Source organism: Haliotis asinina, chromosome 1 (genome assembly GCF_037392515.1).
Source record: "Haliotis asinina isolate JCU_RB_2024 chromosome 1, JCU_Hal_asi_v2, whole genome shotgun sequence".
Taxonomy (NCBI): Eukaryota; Metazoa; Mollusca; class Gastropoda; order Lepetellida; family Haliotidae; genus Haliotis; species Haliotis asinina.
Window position 1 is genome coordinate 72,181,058 of NC_090280.1, and position 19,150 is coordinate 72,200,207.

General features: G+C 38.6%; 1 protein-coding gene across 5 annotated transcripts in view; it reads right to left on the reverse strand.

Moving 5' to 3' along the window:
* Positions 1 to 5,324: 5,324 nt before the first annotated feature.
* Positions 5,325 to 19,150, reverse strand: part of LOC137296728 (cytospin-A-like) — a 40,774-nt gene continuing 26,948 nt past the window's right edge. For 4 of the 5 annotated variants that reach the window (XM_067828589.1, XM_067828596.1, XM_067828580.1 and 1 more), the window contains 5 exons: positions 9,124 to 12,029; positions 7,419 to 7,542; positions 7,193 to 7,309; positions 6,371 to 6,430; positions 5,325 to 6,122 (listed from right to left, as the gene is read on the reverse strand). In XM_067828589.1, the coding sequence (XP_067684690.1) occupies positions 6,021 to 6,122; positions 6,371 to 6,430; positions 7,193 to 7,309; positions 7,419 to 7,542; positions 9,124 to 12,011 (3,291 nt within the window). In that variant the 5' untranslated portion in view covers positions 12,012 to 12,029 and the 3' untranslated portion in view covers positions 5,325 to 6,020. Of the gene's footprint in view, positions 6,123 to 6,370; positions 6,431 to 7,192; positions 7,310 to 7,418; positions 7,543 to 9,123; positions 12,030 to 16,554; positions 16,726 to 19,150 lie in introns of those variants that run through there. The other variant, XM_067828565.1, reaches the window with a different exon arrangement.

Consider the following 19,150-nt stretch of genomic DNA (forward strand, 5'->3'; position numbering starts at 1 on the left):
CAAGAGAGGCGGTACAACGAATTGGGCGAGTACACTTGGCTGCTACAGGTAGCTTGACGATTATGCATGTGCAATACATGCAAACCGTGACATGAAATCAACACCGCATATTCCTTCGAATGATAAGACTGCAATTTCAGGCATAAGATACTGATATTCCACGCTAACCTTTAGTTAAGACGAAGACAGATAGATTATTGGGGCATTGACAAGCATTTTAGATATTTGTCAGGTCATGGATCATCTTATATGTGTTTACCAGTACTGAAGTACTTAAGTAGAATTTTGTGGTTCTTAGAACGTGGACCAACCAAAATAACTTTACAACAGAAGGGAGATAACTCTTCTTCCTCAGAATTAGAGGTAGCATTTCCACTTTGGGCTGCTTTTAGCACTTTCCTGAGTTGTTTTGTTGGTAAATACAACAGATTATGTGAAAGGGAAGAGAGATAGTCTGGTTTTATATGTGTTTATGCATACATCTGTCCTCATGCAGATACATCACGATTAATGATAGTTTCCTTTCTGAAGTTTAGATATGTCTCCGGTCAAGCTGAAGATCCCGTTTCAGTTCCTGAAATGTGTCTGTATTTGTGCAGGACTCAAACCTGTTGCAGTTTTGATTCTGTTAAGAAAAAAACAATCCATTTTCAATATTGTTGTTTCCCTTGAAAAGTACTTTGTAGTTTGGGAGACAGGACTCAAAACTGTCATTTGCTTTAGAAAGTAAAATCCTTGACAGATTGTTGATGTTACCTATTCTAATGGCAGCTTGTCTTCATGCAGGTTAGTAGTATTGTGTATTGGCAGGTTGATACAGTGTTGTGCCAGTAGTGGAGCAAGCAGCTGCACATGTGTTACAGGCATTCCAGGGATTGTAAGCCAACTGAGAAACTTGTCTAACTTAACCATATGTACATACATTAAGCCTGTTACAACATATTCTACTTTTATGATACTGATGCAGAGAGGCAATGTTTTAATGTAAAAGTCCATGAAGTTATTGATCTTTCTTATCATCTCATTGAGTTTTAATCAGGTGCTTGAACTTATTTTTAAACATGATATTTTGTTAACTGTTATGAAAGTACACAATATAAGAAATATGTAAGATAACTACAGGATGTTTTATTGCTTGCCGCTGAAGTATTTGAATACAGAGCCTGTGCCTGACTAACCATGATGCTAGTTGTTACATCAGACAGGCTTAATAACAATAGCATTACAGATGTAGAGTGTATTTGTTCTGTCATGGAGAAATATTAAAATGTCTGTTCATATAATGGCTGGTGTTGTTTGTTCAATTCAGGCTGTAAAGATACCAAATACGTTTTGAAAGCTTTGATTTTTTTTCTGAATTTGACTACTTCTACACTCTTTTTTTTTCAAATCACACAACTGAGGACATCATGAACAGGTCATGTCACAGGTTATTGTCCAGGTGTAGTGTCATAGACTGAAGTTGAAATATGGAATCATGTTTTCGGATATATTCTCATTAAAAGTAAAACATTAACAGTAATGAAACGACACAATTTTGAATGAACTATGTGACATTACGATGTGACAGGAACTGGGCCATGAGAAAGATCCGGTGACTTCAAATGACTGAGGCATATATGTTGTAATTAGTCTTTAATATACACAAGCTGGCAGTTTTTTTCTCAAAAGGGTGAGTTGGAGACATGTTTTCTCTTCAAGTTGTGTCTGCTGGCAACAGCCAGTTATTCTGCACACGGCACATGCATTATCAGCTTTAGTTGGAGAATGGAATTCTGGCATGACATCTCAGAAATAGTGTCATGCATGATGCAGAAACAGCATGAACAAGTGACTCCTGCCTCTGTAAAGACATCTTGAATTACACCTTTCTTCAAACACAATACATAGAAATGTATCAAGACAGAAGTGTCTTAAGATACAGGCTGAAGACCAAATGTTTCAAAACTCGACCGCCCAGTGGCAATATTGAAGATCCTTGCTACTTCTGCACAGAGACAACAAACTCTTCATTGTATCAATAATGTGTTTATTCTTCAAACTGTAACAGACAGAATTAGAAGTAATTACTCAAATTTATTCAACATAATTAGCATTAAGATGAAGTCACAACAGGAGATTAAAATCCTCAACATGGTTGCAACTCAACTCTTCCTAAGGTGGTTGATGATAACGTTGCATGTTTGCGCTGGCAAACAACCACTTTCAGAGGGTTGCTGAATCCAGTGTGTTATTACTGTTAATGTAAATGTATACCAATCATCGGAATGACAAACATTCTGTAGGATTATCCTTTAACAAATGAAACTTACTTCACAATACTAAAGTCAGTTCTCTGCTAAAGATCCACTGCATAAAACTGTTTTGGTATCAATTTCAACGTATTGCCATTGCAGTAAATTATTTACAACTTTGTCAGTTTGCATAAAACATGAGACTAGAACAATTCGGTCAACTAACACAATGCAAAATTTCGAACTCTTTTTTATTAAACCTACATTCTATGAAGCTTCAATCAATATTCAAAACCTTTGGCATTCACAACATACTCAATTCTCAGTCATTTGGCTCAACATCACTGATATAATGATAGCCAGCAGGCTAAGATGAGAAGCACCTGTCTGGAAGCATGTTGTAGTTTTCATTCATAACTTGGACAAACACAATCATATACTACAGGGGAAAAGAAACTGCTTATTTCATGTATTACTGAAACAGTGATATACATGTACACTTTGGCTTATTTTTACATCCTGGCTGTCTGAAGGGTAAGAAAGTATTCTCCCAGTCTGAACTACATTTTTCACCTCACTACGTATGACTGTATGACCACTTACTTGAAGTCATTAATACTTTGAGGTCTGTTTCTGCAAGCTTACATATGACAAGACCCATAACCTCTGATGGGTTGGAGGTGAATGTTTCTCTACATCATCCAGTGTCTGGAATGCTTGTGGTTTCTATTTCATCAATATGTGTTGTTCATACATGTACTGGAAGCCATGGTACACAGTAATGCTCACATTTCTGTACGCCTTGGGCCAAAACCATAACCTCTACTCCAATCTGCTTTGTGTTTATCTCACAACAGATCTCATAGCTGAAACACAGTTGAAGCTATTGTGGTCATCTTGTGTTTTGTTGGAGTTATTTGGAGATTGTCATCCTATACATAAAGTTTCATTTTCATTTTGGTGATTAGCACAATGATATGCAGTTTCACATTTTGAAACATGAAAATGTCCTTCTTCATTTGCATGTGAGCAGTCAAGCAAGAAACAAATCAATACTCCATAATATTAGTCATAAAAACTTTGGACACTGAAATCTTTTGTTTTTGTGGTTGCTGAATGTAAACAATTTTCCCTATCCTGTTAATCCTTAATAATCAAGACAAGTATGTTTAACAATGTTATCATGATAAACGCCTTGGACATCTTAGCTGCTTCAGTCCCTGTTGGTATATTACACTGTAAATAGTCCTCCAATAACTGCACTGTTCTCAATGAAAGACTACAAGCAGCTCATGCAGTCTAGTCTGTTGTTTCAAACAGAACTGAGAACATCACACTCTATAACAAATTCCCTGACAGAGACCACCTGCTTAACACTCTGAGAGACATTTCCAGTTAAATGCCATTTTTAATCTTCTGATTAGGGCCGTTTATTACATTGTACATGTATGCAAAATTCCTGTTTAGAAGATGTATTTTCATGTCATTGTTTTAAAAATCCCAAACAAGAGAAGGTTTGCATTAGACAAGTGATGAAGATGGTGGCATGACTACAGAAACAAGCTACTGCAAGTATGATTGAGATATATATCATAACACAGTGGAAATATGGGAGGTAATCAGTTTGACCAAACATGAAATATTGTATAAAACAATTGGTAGTCAGCTGGAAAAACTACATAATCACTAAGGATATCTGTCTGATGCATGTGGCTGTAAGTTGTTTGGTTATCCCTATAAGTTAGGTTGTGTATGTATGTCCGGTACTTCAAAATGTTCTAGAACAATCGGTAATGCCTTCATACATGACATTCTACAAGAGTTGTCATTTGTGAGTGTTCTGGGAATAATACATCAATATGGCACAACATTCAATATTAATTTTATGGCATCCAAATGTTTGGCACCACAGCTAAGATAATACAGTCTAGCACATCTTCCTTAAGAATAAGTCACAATATGGCTGAAACATCGCCAATATGATGGGGTAAGTATTAACTCACTTTTAAAAATATCATTCTGAGCTTGTGTACCTGTAATACTGTTGCCTATTCCACTATGAGATTATTACTGAGTGAACATTTGTCAGCTGCACCATACTGCCTGAATGTTGACTGCAGTGCTGACTTCAACTGACCACACACAATCATGCAGTACACTGCTCAGCAACCATGGACAGCCAGCAAGGATTGGGATAAGGAACTTTGACAGTGGGTCATTTTCTGAATTTAGAATGGGCCACAGCCCTTGTATCACTAGTAAACTTAAAAATTTTAAGGGGCCATTTTTTGTTGTAATGTGCAAAATGGCCCATGGTCTCTGCCTTTCCCAATCCCTGAGCCAGTAATACAGGGTCATACAGGAATGCTAGAGAGTTTACTGTTTCCGCAACAAATTACCGTTGAAACTAAATACAAGTGAAGACAATACTGAGTATTTTCATAGCAAACCATCAGGTAAGATCAACAGCACTAGACTGGTTAGTAAAATGACTTACTAATGATGGGCTTACATCAACAAGCTGACACATGTAAGTAGGGTGCCTTCCATGTAACACATAAGCCATTTATAAGAATATTTCAGCTTAGGCAGGAAAGAAAATAAAACTATTTAATGAAACTGAAGCTTGTCATTTGAGGAAAGGGAGACAACCAACAAAATTATTGCACTGATTACTTGCACGAGCGATAGAATATATTATTTATAACATACAGATAGCAAACTTACAAGCAATATAGCCACCAAGAAATACATACAGAAATTGATTTATGTGAAGACCTAGCTGGCATGACAGCATTCGATGCCCTGACGAATGGCATCAACAGAACATTCAACACTTGCTCTGATGAATGCCATCAACAAAACAACATTCACTACTTGCTCAATGTTCAACACGTCCTGATGAGTGGCACCAACAGAACAATATTCAACACTTGCCCTGATGAATTCCACCCACCAAACAATCAACAGCCACTGTATGCTGCAGCCACTGCCAATCCACAATCAAAGTAGGTGCATGTGTACTTACACAATGTTGGTATATACAGAATGTGTTTTGTATAAATATACATCAATATATACAGGCAGACGAAAGGGAGATGCACTTTTACTTCCAGCTCAGTTGGATGTCTACTTTGCAACCCAAGAATTACAATCTTTCAACATATGTACAGTGAATCAAAATATTTTAATATGAGCCAAGTTTTGAAAATTTAATTTTTAACAACCATTCACTCAAACACTTTGGTAGGGGGAAATTAATAGATAGATATATGCCTATTTGAATGGACAAATTCACCAAAATGTAATAATACCAATCTCAAAGGTCAAAACACATAACAGAAAATATAAGCCACTGAATAATATACAATTTGAAATATGAATGTTTGAAGCAATAATACCTAAAATACAACATCTCAAAAATAATACTGCAGCAACAAAAACAATAACAAAACAGTTTACTGTGGTGTTTCAAAAATAAATCCAATAAAACCAAATAAAGAAAAAGGAAGTGTCCCAAAATTAATGGTTACAGATTATCACAAGTAAAAGCTTACATTAAATAGAGAGGTGGTCCCTAGACAAGGCATATTTTGACAAACATGACAAAAAGTATAGACCTCCAATTCACCATGTTACTGCTCTTTGCTCATTTGTGTTGAAATACGTGAATGCTAATTAGTTTAAGCAGATATAGATTTAAAAAGACATCACAGCATAACAATATTGGTCCGCATAGTTTAGATAAAGGGAGATCACTCTTGATTCCTTGTAGCTGCAAGTGAATTATGACTTGCCATCCAATTCAAAATGCTTATAGATGTTGGTGACATAGGACATAATTGCCTGCCAATCAGGCCTCTCCATGGCAACCATGTCATTGATGTTCTGAAAAAGACAACAGTTCATTAAGTACTTAAAATATGCATGGTTAAACCTCCCAAACAAGAAGAAATAGACAATAAACTAACCAGCTCTTGTAACTCAGTTTGAAAAATATTTTGCTTGTGCCAACTTTCATATACTGTTTTCCCTGTTACAAAACATACAGCAAATTTGCAAAAATTACCCCAGCATTGTAACTGATTAAGTGAGCTTGAATATTCAATTACTACTATATGGTCAGGTTCGCTTACCAGATTTGTTGGTATGTCCACACTTTCTGCAGCTTCAAATGCCAGTTTGAAATTACGTCGCTACAAATGACAATAAAGGAAAAAAGTTACAAATCATATTCTGACTAGCATTCATGCCCAAACAGAATATGTAGCATGTACTGAAGGTTGCTAAATAACCATGTCATATTAGATGCACCCACACATTGTGTGTTTGTGACATGGCTACGCCTGTTCCCACAGAGAGAGGTATAGCAGACAAGGGAAAAACAGCAAGGTTGTGATTGTCTTTTAAACACATAAACATATTTAAACAGAATCAATCAAATCAACTTGAGTTAAAGTTTGGAAACTGATCAATTCTGAACCTCAAAGACTCCTGTCACTTTCTGTTATCAGTATATGAATCTTATGATGTTATTTTGTTAGCAGTATAACATACTATTGGCAGTGTTTTTGTTTTTTGGTAGTTTTTAACATGATTCAGTCTCTCTGACAGAGATGAAACAAATTTTAGTTAAAATGTCAATATACTAAAAGATTTTAACAGTGGGCAAAGACAGGGTGGAGGGGTAGCCTGGTGATTTAAACATCCACTCATCTTGCCAAAGGCTTCAAGTCATGACATGGGTACAACGTGTGAAGCCAATTTCTGTTGTCACTGTCATATTGCTGGACAATTGCTAAAAAAAGTGTAAAACTAAACTCACTCACCCATCCAGAGAACAAAGAACCTAATGTGGATGCATCTGACCATCTCTGATGAAGTGACAAAATGCACACATGTATTACGAAGCACATACTTGGTTATGTATGGACTATTTGTTTGACATAGAAAGCTACCTTGTCATCAGAGTTGAGTTCCTGATATGGAATGCGCTCTGGCAAGTAGGAGTGTAGCAGGGCACAGAAGGCAAGTCCATCATTCCAGCTGCTGCTAAAGTTGGTGATATCTACATGCTGAAATGGACAAACACAGGCATCAATGGAGGCAGGAAAACCCATCCAATAAACATGACTAGATAGTGTGTTACATCCCTTCATCAAACGCTATAGTGACTCTACTCACACTATATGCGACAGTTTTCTGCTGACACCACTTGAGGAGGGCATTGCGCTTGGATCCTCCCATCTGTTTGGCAAGATACGTCAGGGGGTCCTTGCCAGCATTCTCTTTCCTCTCCGAATCAACACTGAAACAGTACATACTTAGTTTAGTGTCAGAGCCCTCAAAGGCTGGGCACAGGCATGTCCTCAATCATAGCTAGTGTAAGGGAGACAAAACAAACTAATATGAAATTAAGTTGATGAGCAATGCATATCCCAGGTTTTGTTTTCAATATGATGATTGTCCTAAAATGAACTCAAGCCTTATTTCAGACTAAGTTAAAGTCAAAGAATCTCCACACGTAGTCTGTTGAATAGTATGTTATTTTACACCATAACATGGATGTAACACCGTATAATTGCACCACTAATGTAGATCAGATATTTCAAGTAAGCAAAAGTGATGGCAAACATACACCTAGATCATTATATAGTCTGTAAAATATTTCACTGTACAATATCTTCTAATGCTTTTTCCCAATACTGGCATGCTTTTGGAGATTGTTTTGATTTCACAAAATACACATATTCCAAAGACACAGGCAAGCCATAATGATTATGGAAAGGTCAGAAGACAAAATGTTTATAATTATGATCTTCAACTCAGTATTCCTGTTGGAGATGTGGGTTAAAATTGGTCTTCAGTAGCTCACGCTTGTTGTAAGAGGCAACTAACATGTATGAGTGGTCAGACTTGCTGACTTGGTTGACACATCATTGTATCCCATTTGTGTAGATCGATGTTCATGCCGTTGATCAATGAATTGTCTGGTCTGTCTGGTCAATTAATTACAGACCACCACCATAGAGCTGGAAAATTGCTGACTGGGGCTCACCCTCAGTCACTGTTGGATATTTAACAACAATATAACACCTGATTTAACCTAACATGTTTATATTGAATGATGTTAAAATGACCAAAGCTCTCACTTAAGACTGAATACAGTCTGAGATAACCTGCTTAAGTATCTGGCTGAGGAAGATAAAGTGCACATTACGTCTGATTTATCAGTTTTTGAGAACACTGAATGGATAAGAACTTCAAGTATGTGTCAACAGTTCAATTCCTGGAGCTTCCCCCATGTGACTCAATCATTTTGCCAAGTGAATAGTGCTGATAGATCATAAAATGTATAAACCCCAGAACTTACAAACACACTTTATTATAATGTCAGAAAAATTCAAATAATTTCAAGATATGCATGCAAACATGTGCATGTTTTCCTTTTAAATTGCAAATAGAAGACCATATTTAGACTTGTAAGTCTTTGTAAACAGTCAACAAATACATCCATAGTCCTTTCTTCCATTTACATACATATTATACCTGTGAAGGTCTGGGCTAGAACTGGTCTTCACTAACCAATACTTGTTGGAAGAGGTGACTAACAGGATCAGGTGGCTGGGGTTGCTGACTGGGTTGACACATGTCATCGTATCTAAATTGCGTAGATTGGTGTAAATGCTGTTGACAACTGGATTGTCTGGTCCAGGCTCAATTATTTACAGACTACTGCCATATAGTTGGAATACTGCTGACAGCACTGTTAAATTAAACACACTCCCTCACTACATGCATACTATCCTTAAAATGAATACACTTTGTACAAAGCTAGTCTTCATACACAAATCAGATGACCATCAAATAAAGCCTAATTTGTACTCACTTTGCTCCACTGTTTCTTCGGGGTGGTCCCCTGTTCTGCAGAATGGAGGAAATAGCTGGTGACACCTTTGTGAACTCTCCCTCTGGACGTCCAAATGCAGGTGGTGTTTTCGGTGCATCACCAGGACTCTTGTCTATGAAATTTAATCCAGAAGCAGAGAGTCTCTGATGAGGAGAGGATTTCTCACTTCCCTTCCGAAAAACTGATCGTAGTGGGAATTCCCCTTGTGGACTCTGTAATGGGGTCTCAGGCTGTGGTGAGGTGGGAGACTTTAACAGTTCCTGGATAGCACTAATTGAATCATCTGTTGAATTAGAGTTCCTTCTGGAGCCATTAAGGCTCGAGTGAATAGAGGAGCAGCCACTTTTCACTTGATCTTCTATGGACTGGATCAAACTTTTCACAGACAAATTCTGACTGCGAGGATCAAGTTTTTTTCCTTCTCTCAGGGCTGTAAGTTCTCTGTCCACAGTAGACAGCATCTTCCCTTTCAGCTCAGCTGAAGTGAAAATGGATTTTGAAAAAGGAGTACTAGGTTCCTCTTCTAATGTTTTATGAGCACGGGAAGCATCCAGATCAGATCTCAGTTGTTTGATTTCTGCTTCCAGATGCTTACATTTTTCACGTAAGGAGGCATTTTCAGTTACTACTTTCTCCATCCCTTCCTGAGTCTCTGTACGGAAATCATTAGCAATGACAACAGCAACCTGTAGATCCTTCTGGAATTGCTTCCATTCCTCTGATTCTTCCTCATGTTTGTTCTTGATTTCATACAGTTGAGCCTCTGCCACAGACTTGATGTCAAGGGTCCTTTTCAGCTCATCCTTGAGTTCTTGGATCCTTTCTGTAAAGGTCTTCTGTTCCTCGAGATATCGTTCACAATCTTGCTCCAGAGTATCAATGTGTTCACGTAACACCTCCATCTGCTGCTGCATGTCTGTCCTTTCCTTTTCCAATTTTGTCAACTTATAGTCAAGATCACTTATGTGAGTCTTTGCATTATTCTTTGCCACTTTAATCTCTTCATCACGAGTGGACATTATCTCCTTTAGTTTCATAACTTCACAACGACTGTGATCCAGAGATTTCTGAATATTGGCAAGCCTTTCTTCAGCACGGTCTTTCTCCTGTCTAGCATTATCTAACAAAGCTTCCATATCAGATTTATCTACGACTTTTCTGAACTGTTCAAGTTCTTGAACTTTAGACTTCTCATTTTCAAGAAGTGTACTGAGTCGATGAATCTCAATTTCATTATTTTTCCCTTGACTCTTTATCTCCAGCATCCTCTGTTCCTGTGCCTCTCGTTCAGCATTCAAGCTGCTGATTTTATCTTCGCTCAGTTGAATCTTGTCACGCATGGCATCAATTACATCCAAGTTTTCTCGATATTCTGTTCTCAATGACTGCATCGCATTTGCAATCTCTTCTTGTTTGCGCAGTAATTCCTCTCTTTCTTCTTGAGCACTTTTCAACAAACCCATTAAATGAGCCTCTCTGCTTGACTTTTCAGGTAGGTTGCCACTAATCAGAAGACTCTTAAGCTGTTCTACTTGATGCCTTGATGTCTCCAGCTTTTCTGTCTGGGTACACAGGGATTCGAGTAGAACAGATTTCTCATCAGTAAGTCTCTCATTCTCTTCTGTCAGCTCATTGACTGCATCCTGTAGGTCTCCCAGCTCTTGCAGCGTTGCCTGAAGTTCTTCAGTAGTGCAGTAGTTGGTTTCTTCCATACGAAGAATCCGTTCTGTCAAGCACTGAACTGATATTTCACTTAGTCCATCACTGTCGCGACTTTTATTGCTCTGTTTGTCCCAGTTCATTGGATCTAGAGACAGAACAGAGGGGTGATCTGGTGTTCCACATAGATCAGCCAAGGAGAAACCTGGCTCAGAAGCAGTCATCGAAGCTGATCTCTCCAGTGTTCCCACATGTCCAGGCAGAGCAGCTGCCTTAGCACCATCAGTTGACAAACTATCACAGCTTACACTTGTCGGTAGGTTACACTCAGAATCACCCATAGATTTACATGAGCCAAATGTCTGTTTGAGTAATAACTTTTCTGTATCTGTGATCTGTTCAACAGGAATACCAAGCTCCTTCAGTCTATCTTGGAGATGCTTGTTTTGATTCCGAAGCATCTCCAACTCCTCTTGTACATTCTGTGAAGGAATAATTTCCTTCAGTGCCTTCACCTCATACTTATATTTCTCAATCTCAGCTTTCCGGCTTTCAGTGAGTTTAGTAAGTTCTGATATCCTAGCTTCAAGATTTTTTTTCTCCTTCTCAAAATTAGCTAACAGTTCTGCATTATATGCCATAACATCTGCTGGAGCAGATGTCCTTTTCCTATTCAACAGTTTGTCTTTACTGACATTCTGAGTACTTTGAGCACGTTTCATTGCCAGTGATTTATTACTAACAGGCTGCGGTTTCTGACTTGACATTCCAGCAGAGGTTTTGTCTATTGACTGTGTACTTGACGCTTTGCGTATAGTTCCAGCAGCCACTGGAGCTTTACCTGCCTTGGGTTTGGCAAAGTTTGAATTCTTTTCCTTTTCTTTCAGGGCTAGATTTTCCTTGTTCCTTTCTGTAGAAGACCTTGCAGAATCTGGCTTTGAGTTTCCAGATGCTGTCTTGGGTCTACTAGTTTCAGGAGGTAGTGTCAGTTTCTTTTTTGTGCTGCTAAGGTTTTCATGGCTCTTGCTCAGATAGGACTTGCGTGCTAGATTTGAGGACCCCTTCCCCTGACTCTTTGAACTGAGTGAGGTGGAGTCCGACTTTGACTGCTTCATCCCCATCTGTCCTGGTGTGGTGGTGGAAGATGGGGTGGAGCTAGAAGCAGAGCCTGCTTTTGCTGCAGAGCTGTTCTTCTCCTGCTTCTTCATCCTGCTGGTGTGGACAACCTGCAACACAGAGCAAGAGAGTAAGTACATGGTTTGGTCACTTCTATATGTTACAGACAGCAGGAGCATATTAAGATCTCTGTAATGGTGTGTGCTAGAGTTGAGGGAGTGAGTGAGTATGGTTTTATACAGTTTCAGCAATATTCAAGTGATATCATGACTGCGTACACCAGAAATGGGCTTCACACATTATGCCCATGTGGGGAAGTAAACTAAGACTTCAGCGTGACAAGAATACACTTTAACCATTTGACTACCCAACTGCCCTGCTAGAGCAGAGATTTGTACATAAAGGCACTTAATGTCGCCTGTCACCTTAAGTAATTCCCTGATTATGGCAACAAGATAACCAATTTAACATCATGATCATGGAAATATCATACCATGTACACATACTTGCATATCAAAATATTCTATCCCTCACATTGAAAACAAAACCTGCTGACATAAGTGATCTTCAAATGAAAACCTACATATATTAGCCTGTAATATTTTAACTTAAATTACTACACGGGAAAAAAATGTCCTGAAAAAAAAAGTCCAGTATATAGACTACATCAAATGCAGAGAAAAAGTAAACTAAGGTTATATTTAGTAAGATTAAATATATCTGTAAGTATAACAGAAACTTGATTCAGATGAAAACGTCAACCAGATCAGCTGCATCTAGACATTCTTCAACATATGTCTGTATATCTAACATGAAGTAAGTACCCCACATGTCCACATACATTTATATCACATCTTCCAAAAAAACCCTAAAGCACATAGCAAGAACTTAGTAACTTGTAGAGGGCAGTATCACTTCATCAATTTTCATAAATACATGACTCACACCATGTTCATTTAATTTGGGGTCCATGAATCAGTTTACCTTATGTATCATATTACCTAGGCCTGCATGTAAATATGTCAAATCATGGCCATGTCACATGTAAATGGCAGCCAGCTGAGTCATATCCACAATACATCATCATTATTTCAGGGGTGTGTATGGGTTTGCTTTTCAAAACTGGAAGGCTGTGCCTGACATTCCTTGTGTAAGGGAAACAGCTAAACAAGGCAAGCCCAGCTTTGATGTCTGCAGAAATCACTTTCACTCACACCTTCAGTACAATGTACAAGCTGTTTCACACAGACATTTCAGTCACTGAAAACACACACAAACTTACTATGATAACAGTTCATTACTGCACATAAAGAAGCATACTAACAAGCACATGCATCCACTTGTATGCAAAAAGTGCTGAACCACTGCAGTGTAACTCACCTGGGACATGTTCATTCACATTTAACAGGTCAACTCAATTTGAAGATGATATTATTAGACATAAAATAGAAAAAATGTGTAACTGTTTCAGAAATTATTAGTTTCCTGAGTAAGCAGCATAGGGTGGCTTCTTTCACTACAAATTTAAAGTAAATTCCAGAAACTACAGCAGTGTTCTCATAGGGACTCATATTCAGAAGCAGGTCTTTGCCGAAAATAATCAGTTAATTCACAATTAAATCAAAGGTAGAATTAAAACTTCAATACAAACATGAAAATAGACAACATCTTAGGATACACAGACAAGTTGATGGTATGCCTACATGCATGAGGGCTAATGATCTATACTAGCCACATTAAGAAACTGTGCACTGTCAAAATATTATCCCAGTTGATAAACACGACAACAATGTACAATGTCAGAGGTACACATAAACTATAATGGAGGGATCATGATACAGTAACAAGTCAGAAGAATTTCAATTGAAAAGTCAATCACAATGACGTCATGAGTCCACATGCGGGACAAGGGTCAAAAGACCATGTCACAAGCTCAATAACGGGCATGTCCACCATTGCCATTGAGAACAGCAGCACATCAATGACGCATAGAGCCTACCAAACATGCAAGGAAGGCTTATGAGATGTCATGCCAGATTCTCTCAAGTTCTGTTTTAAGCTCAAGGACGTTATCTGGCAGATGAGAAAGACGGCATAGACGTCCCAAACATGTGCTATCAGGGACAGATCCAGTGAATTTCCAGGCCAAAGCAGTAAGTCAGTGTTGTGGTGCTGCAAATAATCCATAGCGTTACCCTTGCCATATGAGGGTGGGTATTGTCCTGCTGGAATGTTAACCTAGGGCCATGAGGTTGCAAAAAAGGAATTTCCACAGGTCGAAGAATCTGATCCCTGTAGCCCACACCAGTTAAGCTGCCTTGAACAATCACCAAAGGAGTTCTTTGGTGTGCTGTTATTCCACCCCAAATCATCACAGAACCACCACTAAAGTGATGCCTCTCCTAGACAGAGGCCTGTGCATAACGTTCTCCAAAGCGTCTTTAGGCACGTTGACGTCTATCACCATGGGAAATGTTAAACCTGGACTCATTTGTACAAACAACATTTCTCCACCAAAACAAGGGTCTGCGGACATGATTTTGGCACCACATTCGGCGAGCATGTCGATGACGTTGTGTCAGGACAGGTCGTATGGCAGGATGTCATGGTCTGATCTTGTGATGACGTAAACATTGTCAAACGGTTGGCGAAGTCATTTGTGTTCTGGTAGCATCTCACCAGTGCAGAAATGGTGTTCCAGTGGCAATGGAAATGTGCAGCCACTTGTCACTGAGACATTCACCCATGAAACATCCAATTGGCTTTATGACATTGTGCAGACGTTAGCCTTGACATGCTATATGTTTCAATAGCTGTTTAATTTTTAATTTTTGAACGATCGCAAGGGCAGGGGTTGAGCTTTCCAAAGTGACAGTATTGTGTAGCATTCATTTGCTCTGTTTCTCTTTCCCAGAATGCACATGCAACAAGGTATTGCATGTCTCAAGGACTAAACCACTGACATCACATGCATGCATGTTGGATACATGTCTCTAATCTCTGATTTTAAATCTTCATGAGTCTACACAGGTTCGATAAATTTAGATTTTAAAGTAAGTATCAGAATGTGTAAATAGTTGTCATAAAAGCAGTGCTTAAAATTCAAATACAAGTCCAGAGATTTTTTTAGAATTATAGTGAGTGATTACGCTGCTTTAAACAATATTCTAGTAATATCATGAAAGGGAACACCAGAAATGCTTCAATACAGTGATGCAAGGATGGGGATACGTGTACAACATTGTGATGCAAGGATGGGGATATATGTACAATACTGTGATGCAAGGTGAGTGAGTGAGTGAGTGAGTTTAGTTTTTCGCCGCACTCAGCACTATCCCAGCTATATCACATGGCAGCAGTCTGTACATAATCTAGTCTGGACCAGACAATCCAGTGACCAACAACATGAGCATCAATCTGCGCAATTGGGAACTGATATCATGTGTCAACCAAGTCAGCGAGCCTGACCACCCGATCCCGTTAGTCGCCTCTTACGACAAGCATAGTCGCCTTTTATGGCAAGCATGGGTTGCTGACGGCCTATTCTATCCCGTGTGATGCAAGGATGGGGATATATGTACAATGCTGAGATGCAAAGATGGGAATATATCAACAGCATTGTGATGAAAAGGATAGGGATGTATCTACAGCACTCTTATGCAAGGATGGGGTGCCATAAATTCTTGTACAATATTGTGAATTGTATTATATTGTGAAATATGTACAGAACTGTGAAGTCAGCAACTGTTCACTAAGTATACAGATAGGAGCAGCTCACCAGCATAATGTCAATAGTTAACAATCATCATCAGAGAAGAACACCTTAAAAACTGTTGCTCTTAGCTTCTTCCATAAAACTTAGTGACATGGCAGGACCCTGGATTTGAACCAGTATTTTTTCAGGTTCACTGGTCTTGTGGTTTCTGATGAAGTAGGCCATGCAAACAGACTTTTAGTCAGGGGCACTAAAAACAAAACTGAGGAAACATACAGTCCCCTAATTATTACAGTCACACAGGAAACAAACAGTGTGAAGCCCACTGTAAATGTCACTCCAACACTTGAGTATAATCATGAAGTCAAACGCTGGACCATGACAAGTGCAGAATAAAGTTGGGAGCATTGACTTGAAACTGTTGTGACTCACAATCATTAAAGACATGTATAAGCAATGACATAGCAGTAACTTACTGACTGATTCTTTTATGAACTACACAATAACACAATGTGGAAATGAGGAAGGAAAGTGATATACCAGTCAATACTTAGTTTAACACTGGGAACACTTAGTTCCTTCATTCATTACTGACCACACAAACAGACCTCTGTGCTGTTTCCCAACACTAGATTTCCCCGCCACTTAATGCATCAGTTCAAAGGTCTCACAGTGTCACCAAGTGCATACTGACACGTCACAAAACTTTACTTCAAATCACAAATTACATCAAACTAAAATAGATCTGAAACAATTCCACAAACAAATGGATTTGTTCTTTATGAAAAGTGTTACTGCCAATCCAATCTCCAGGAAATGTGTTACATTATCTTAATTGTGGACATGACGCCACCAAGCACCAAGGTTTAACATCTATCGCCACCTCCCATCCTGCCTGTCTCCCCAACCTGCTGACTTACTTTAGGGGTCCTCCTGGTTGTCTCCATCACACCTACTTTAGCGCTTCTCCTTGCAGACATGGTGGAAGAACTACTGTCCCCAGAACAATCCTACAACATTCTTGTCACAAGCCGGGAATTGTTGCCACTAAAGTACGACCCACTTTCCTGCAGGCATTTCCAGCCTCTGCCACTGCCTTCTCCATGAGCCACTGTAGCTGCTGTCTAGCAGGACCAACCCAGGCCTGTACACTTGGGTGGAACCAACATCACAGCAGCAGTAGGAAGGACATGTACAAGTAATCACTATCTCACATCTAACATGAACGGAAAGATAATGAACTTACTCTACTGACAGTAGTAAGATTACAAACTGGATTTACGTCCTTGTATAAAAATATATATTGACATTACTGTCAGCTGATGCCAGTTGTTACTTCCACATAAAACTGACATAGGCTGCATTCTGGATAAGGCACATGAAAAAGGGTGGAGCCATAAGAATCTTTGTATATATGACAAAGAACTTCAATTTCCCATAGTCATCATCAGTGTGGGACGCTATCACTGGTCTGCTGGTCAAAGTCAAGCATATCTTTTCACAGGACCACTAAAAATTTAAGAACATCAGTCGATTTACGCATGAAAAAATCAATTTAAAATGGTATAACTTTAGAAATCAGCAACAGATAGACTCTAAACAAAACCAATCACCTTACCAGCCTTACATGGTAAAGGGGATACCATCACATTGTAATGATACATATTCACTTGACAAAACATGACAAAGCACCTACAAACATCATAAAGGAAATAGTGAGTGTGAGGGATTGTTTCTATGACCAATGGATGTGGTACATCAACTATCCTGGAAATGATAATGAGATCACCTATGGCACAAGGATAAATCTCTTAAGTCAAACATTTGTCCCTTTCACACATGCTAAAAATTGACCCTAGATAATAATACCATTCAACACCTATAACCGGACCTGTAATTTTTTCAGACTAATTTGGTCTTTGACAAACAGTGTAATATGATGTCATAATCTTAGAATAACATTATGTCATTACCAGGAATTATGCATGGGTGGCAAATTACACTGTCTAGCACTGACAGAACATGAATCGATAACAAGCTGCAGCTCACTTGCCACTGATCTGTTAATTACTTACAACATACCTATTGCTATAACAAAGCATTACAGCATCGAATGTGCTTAAGTTGGACCTTCCCACAACTCATGTCATATACCATGCACACCAAAACTCGGTATAAATTCTAAATTTTCTAAAAGGTGAAGATCTGTTGGATATCCAGAGATTGAAATACAGGTTTTTTCAAGAGTGTCTCCTGGGCACTGTCATGATAATTTAAGAGTGCCATTTCAATTTCACATGTGCCATAAATTCTTGGTCTATCAAACTGAACATAAAACATTGCATGACTTGAAGTGAATGTAAGAGATGTAATTGAACCTGTGAAGGTCCTGGGGTAGAATAGGCCGTCAGCAACCCATGCTTGCCATAAAAGGCGACTATGCTTGTCGCAAGGGGCGACTAACGATGTTGGTAGGTCAGGCTCGCTGACTTGGTTGACACATGTAATCGGTTCCCATTTGTGAAAATTGATGCTCATGCTGTTGATTCATTGGATTCACTGGTCCAGATTTGATTACTTTACAGAACGCCACCATATAGCTGAAATAATGCTGAGTGTGACGTAAAACTAAACTAACTCACTCAGTTGTAATTGTATTGTAACATTCACTAACAAAACAATGCTAAGTATGTATTTTTGTTTACTTGCTGACCTCAAACTTTGAAAAGACATTGGTGAGTAGTTGTCTGTATGATCTGTACACTTTGTCATTTGTCATTGTTCATAATGTCATATTAAATCATGAAAGATAACAACGGTGAAAACATACTTAAATGCACTTTCGCAAAGAAATCAAGTGTGCCATAAAGGCACACAGATAAGAATTTAACCAAACTATTTTAATCTTAGCTGTGCTTTCCTACACAATGGCACTAATAATTTTGATCCCTGAATTATCTCAGATGACCTATACAATGTGCTGATCAAACATAAGATAGAATAATCCAATGAAACAGGTGTACTTGGGAGTAACCGACCCTTACTTATGACAGCCAGGTACAACTCATCCATAAGAAACTCAGTGAGCATGCAGCAGCCTTACACCTTTGTTGAATCAACTGCTTCTGCTATGTTACCCAGCCAGTAGACTGCATGGAGATAATATCCAACATGGTAATAGACAAGACAGATAGCACACCTACCAGCCTGGCCACAACAATGACCAACACTCATGTCAAGTTCACATGTGCTGGTGAGTAACACCTTTCATGTCACCAGTTGTAATGTATTGAATTTTCTGATTTCCTTTGAAATCTGCTTACTGACATGAGTTGTCATGAGTACATTCTTACGCAACAAATTGTCAACAAATAAGGAAAGAAATATTTAGGATGTTTCATTTTGCTGAGAAGATTAATGTCTGTTGAAAGTCATCTAAAATAAACAGGAAGTGTTCATACACAAGGGAATATTGAAATGTTATGTCTAATCTAGAATTATGAATCCAGAACATGA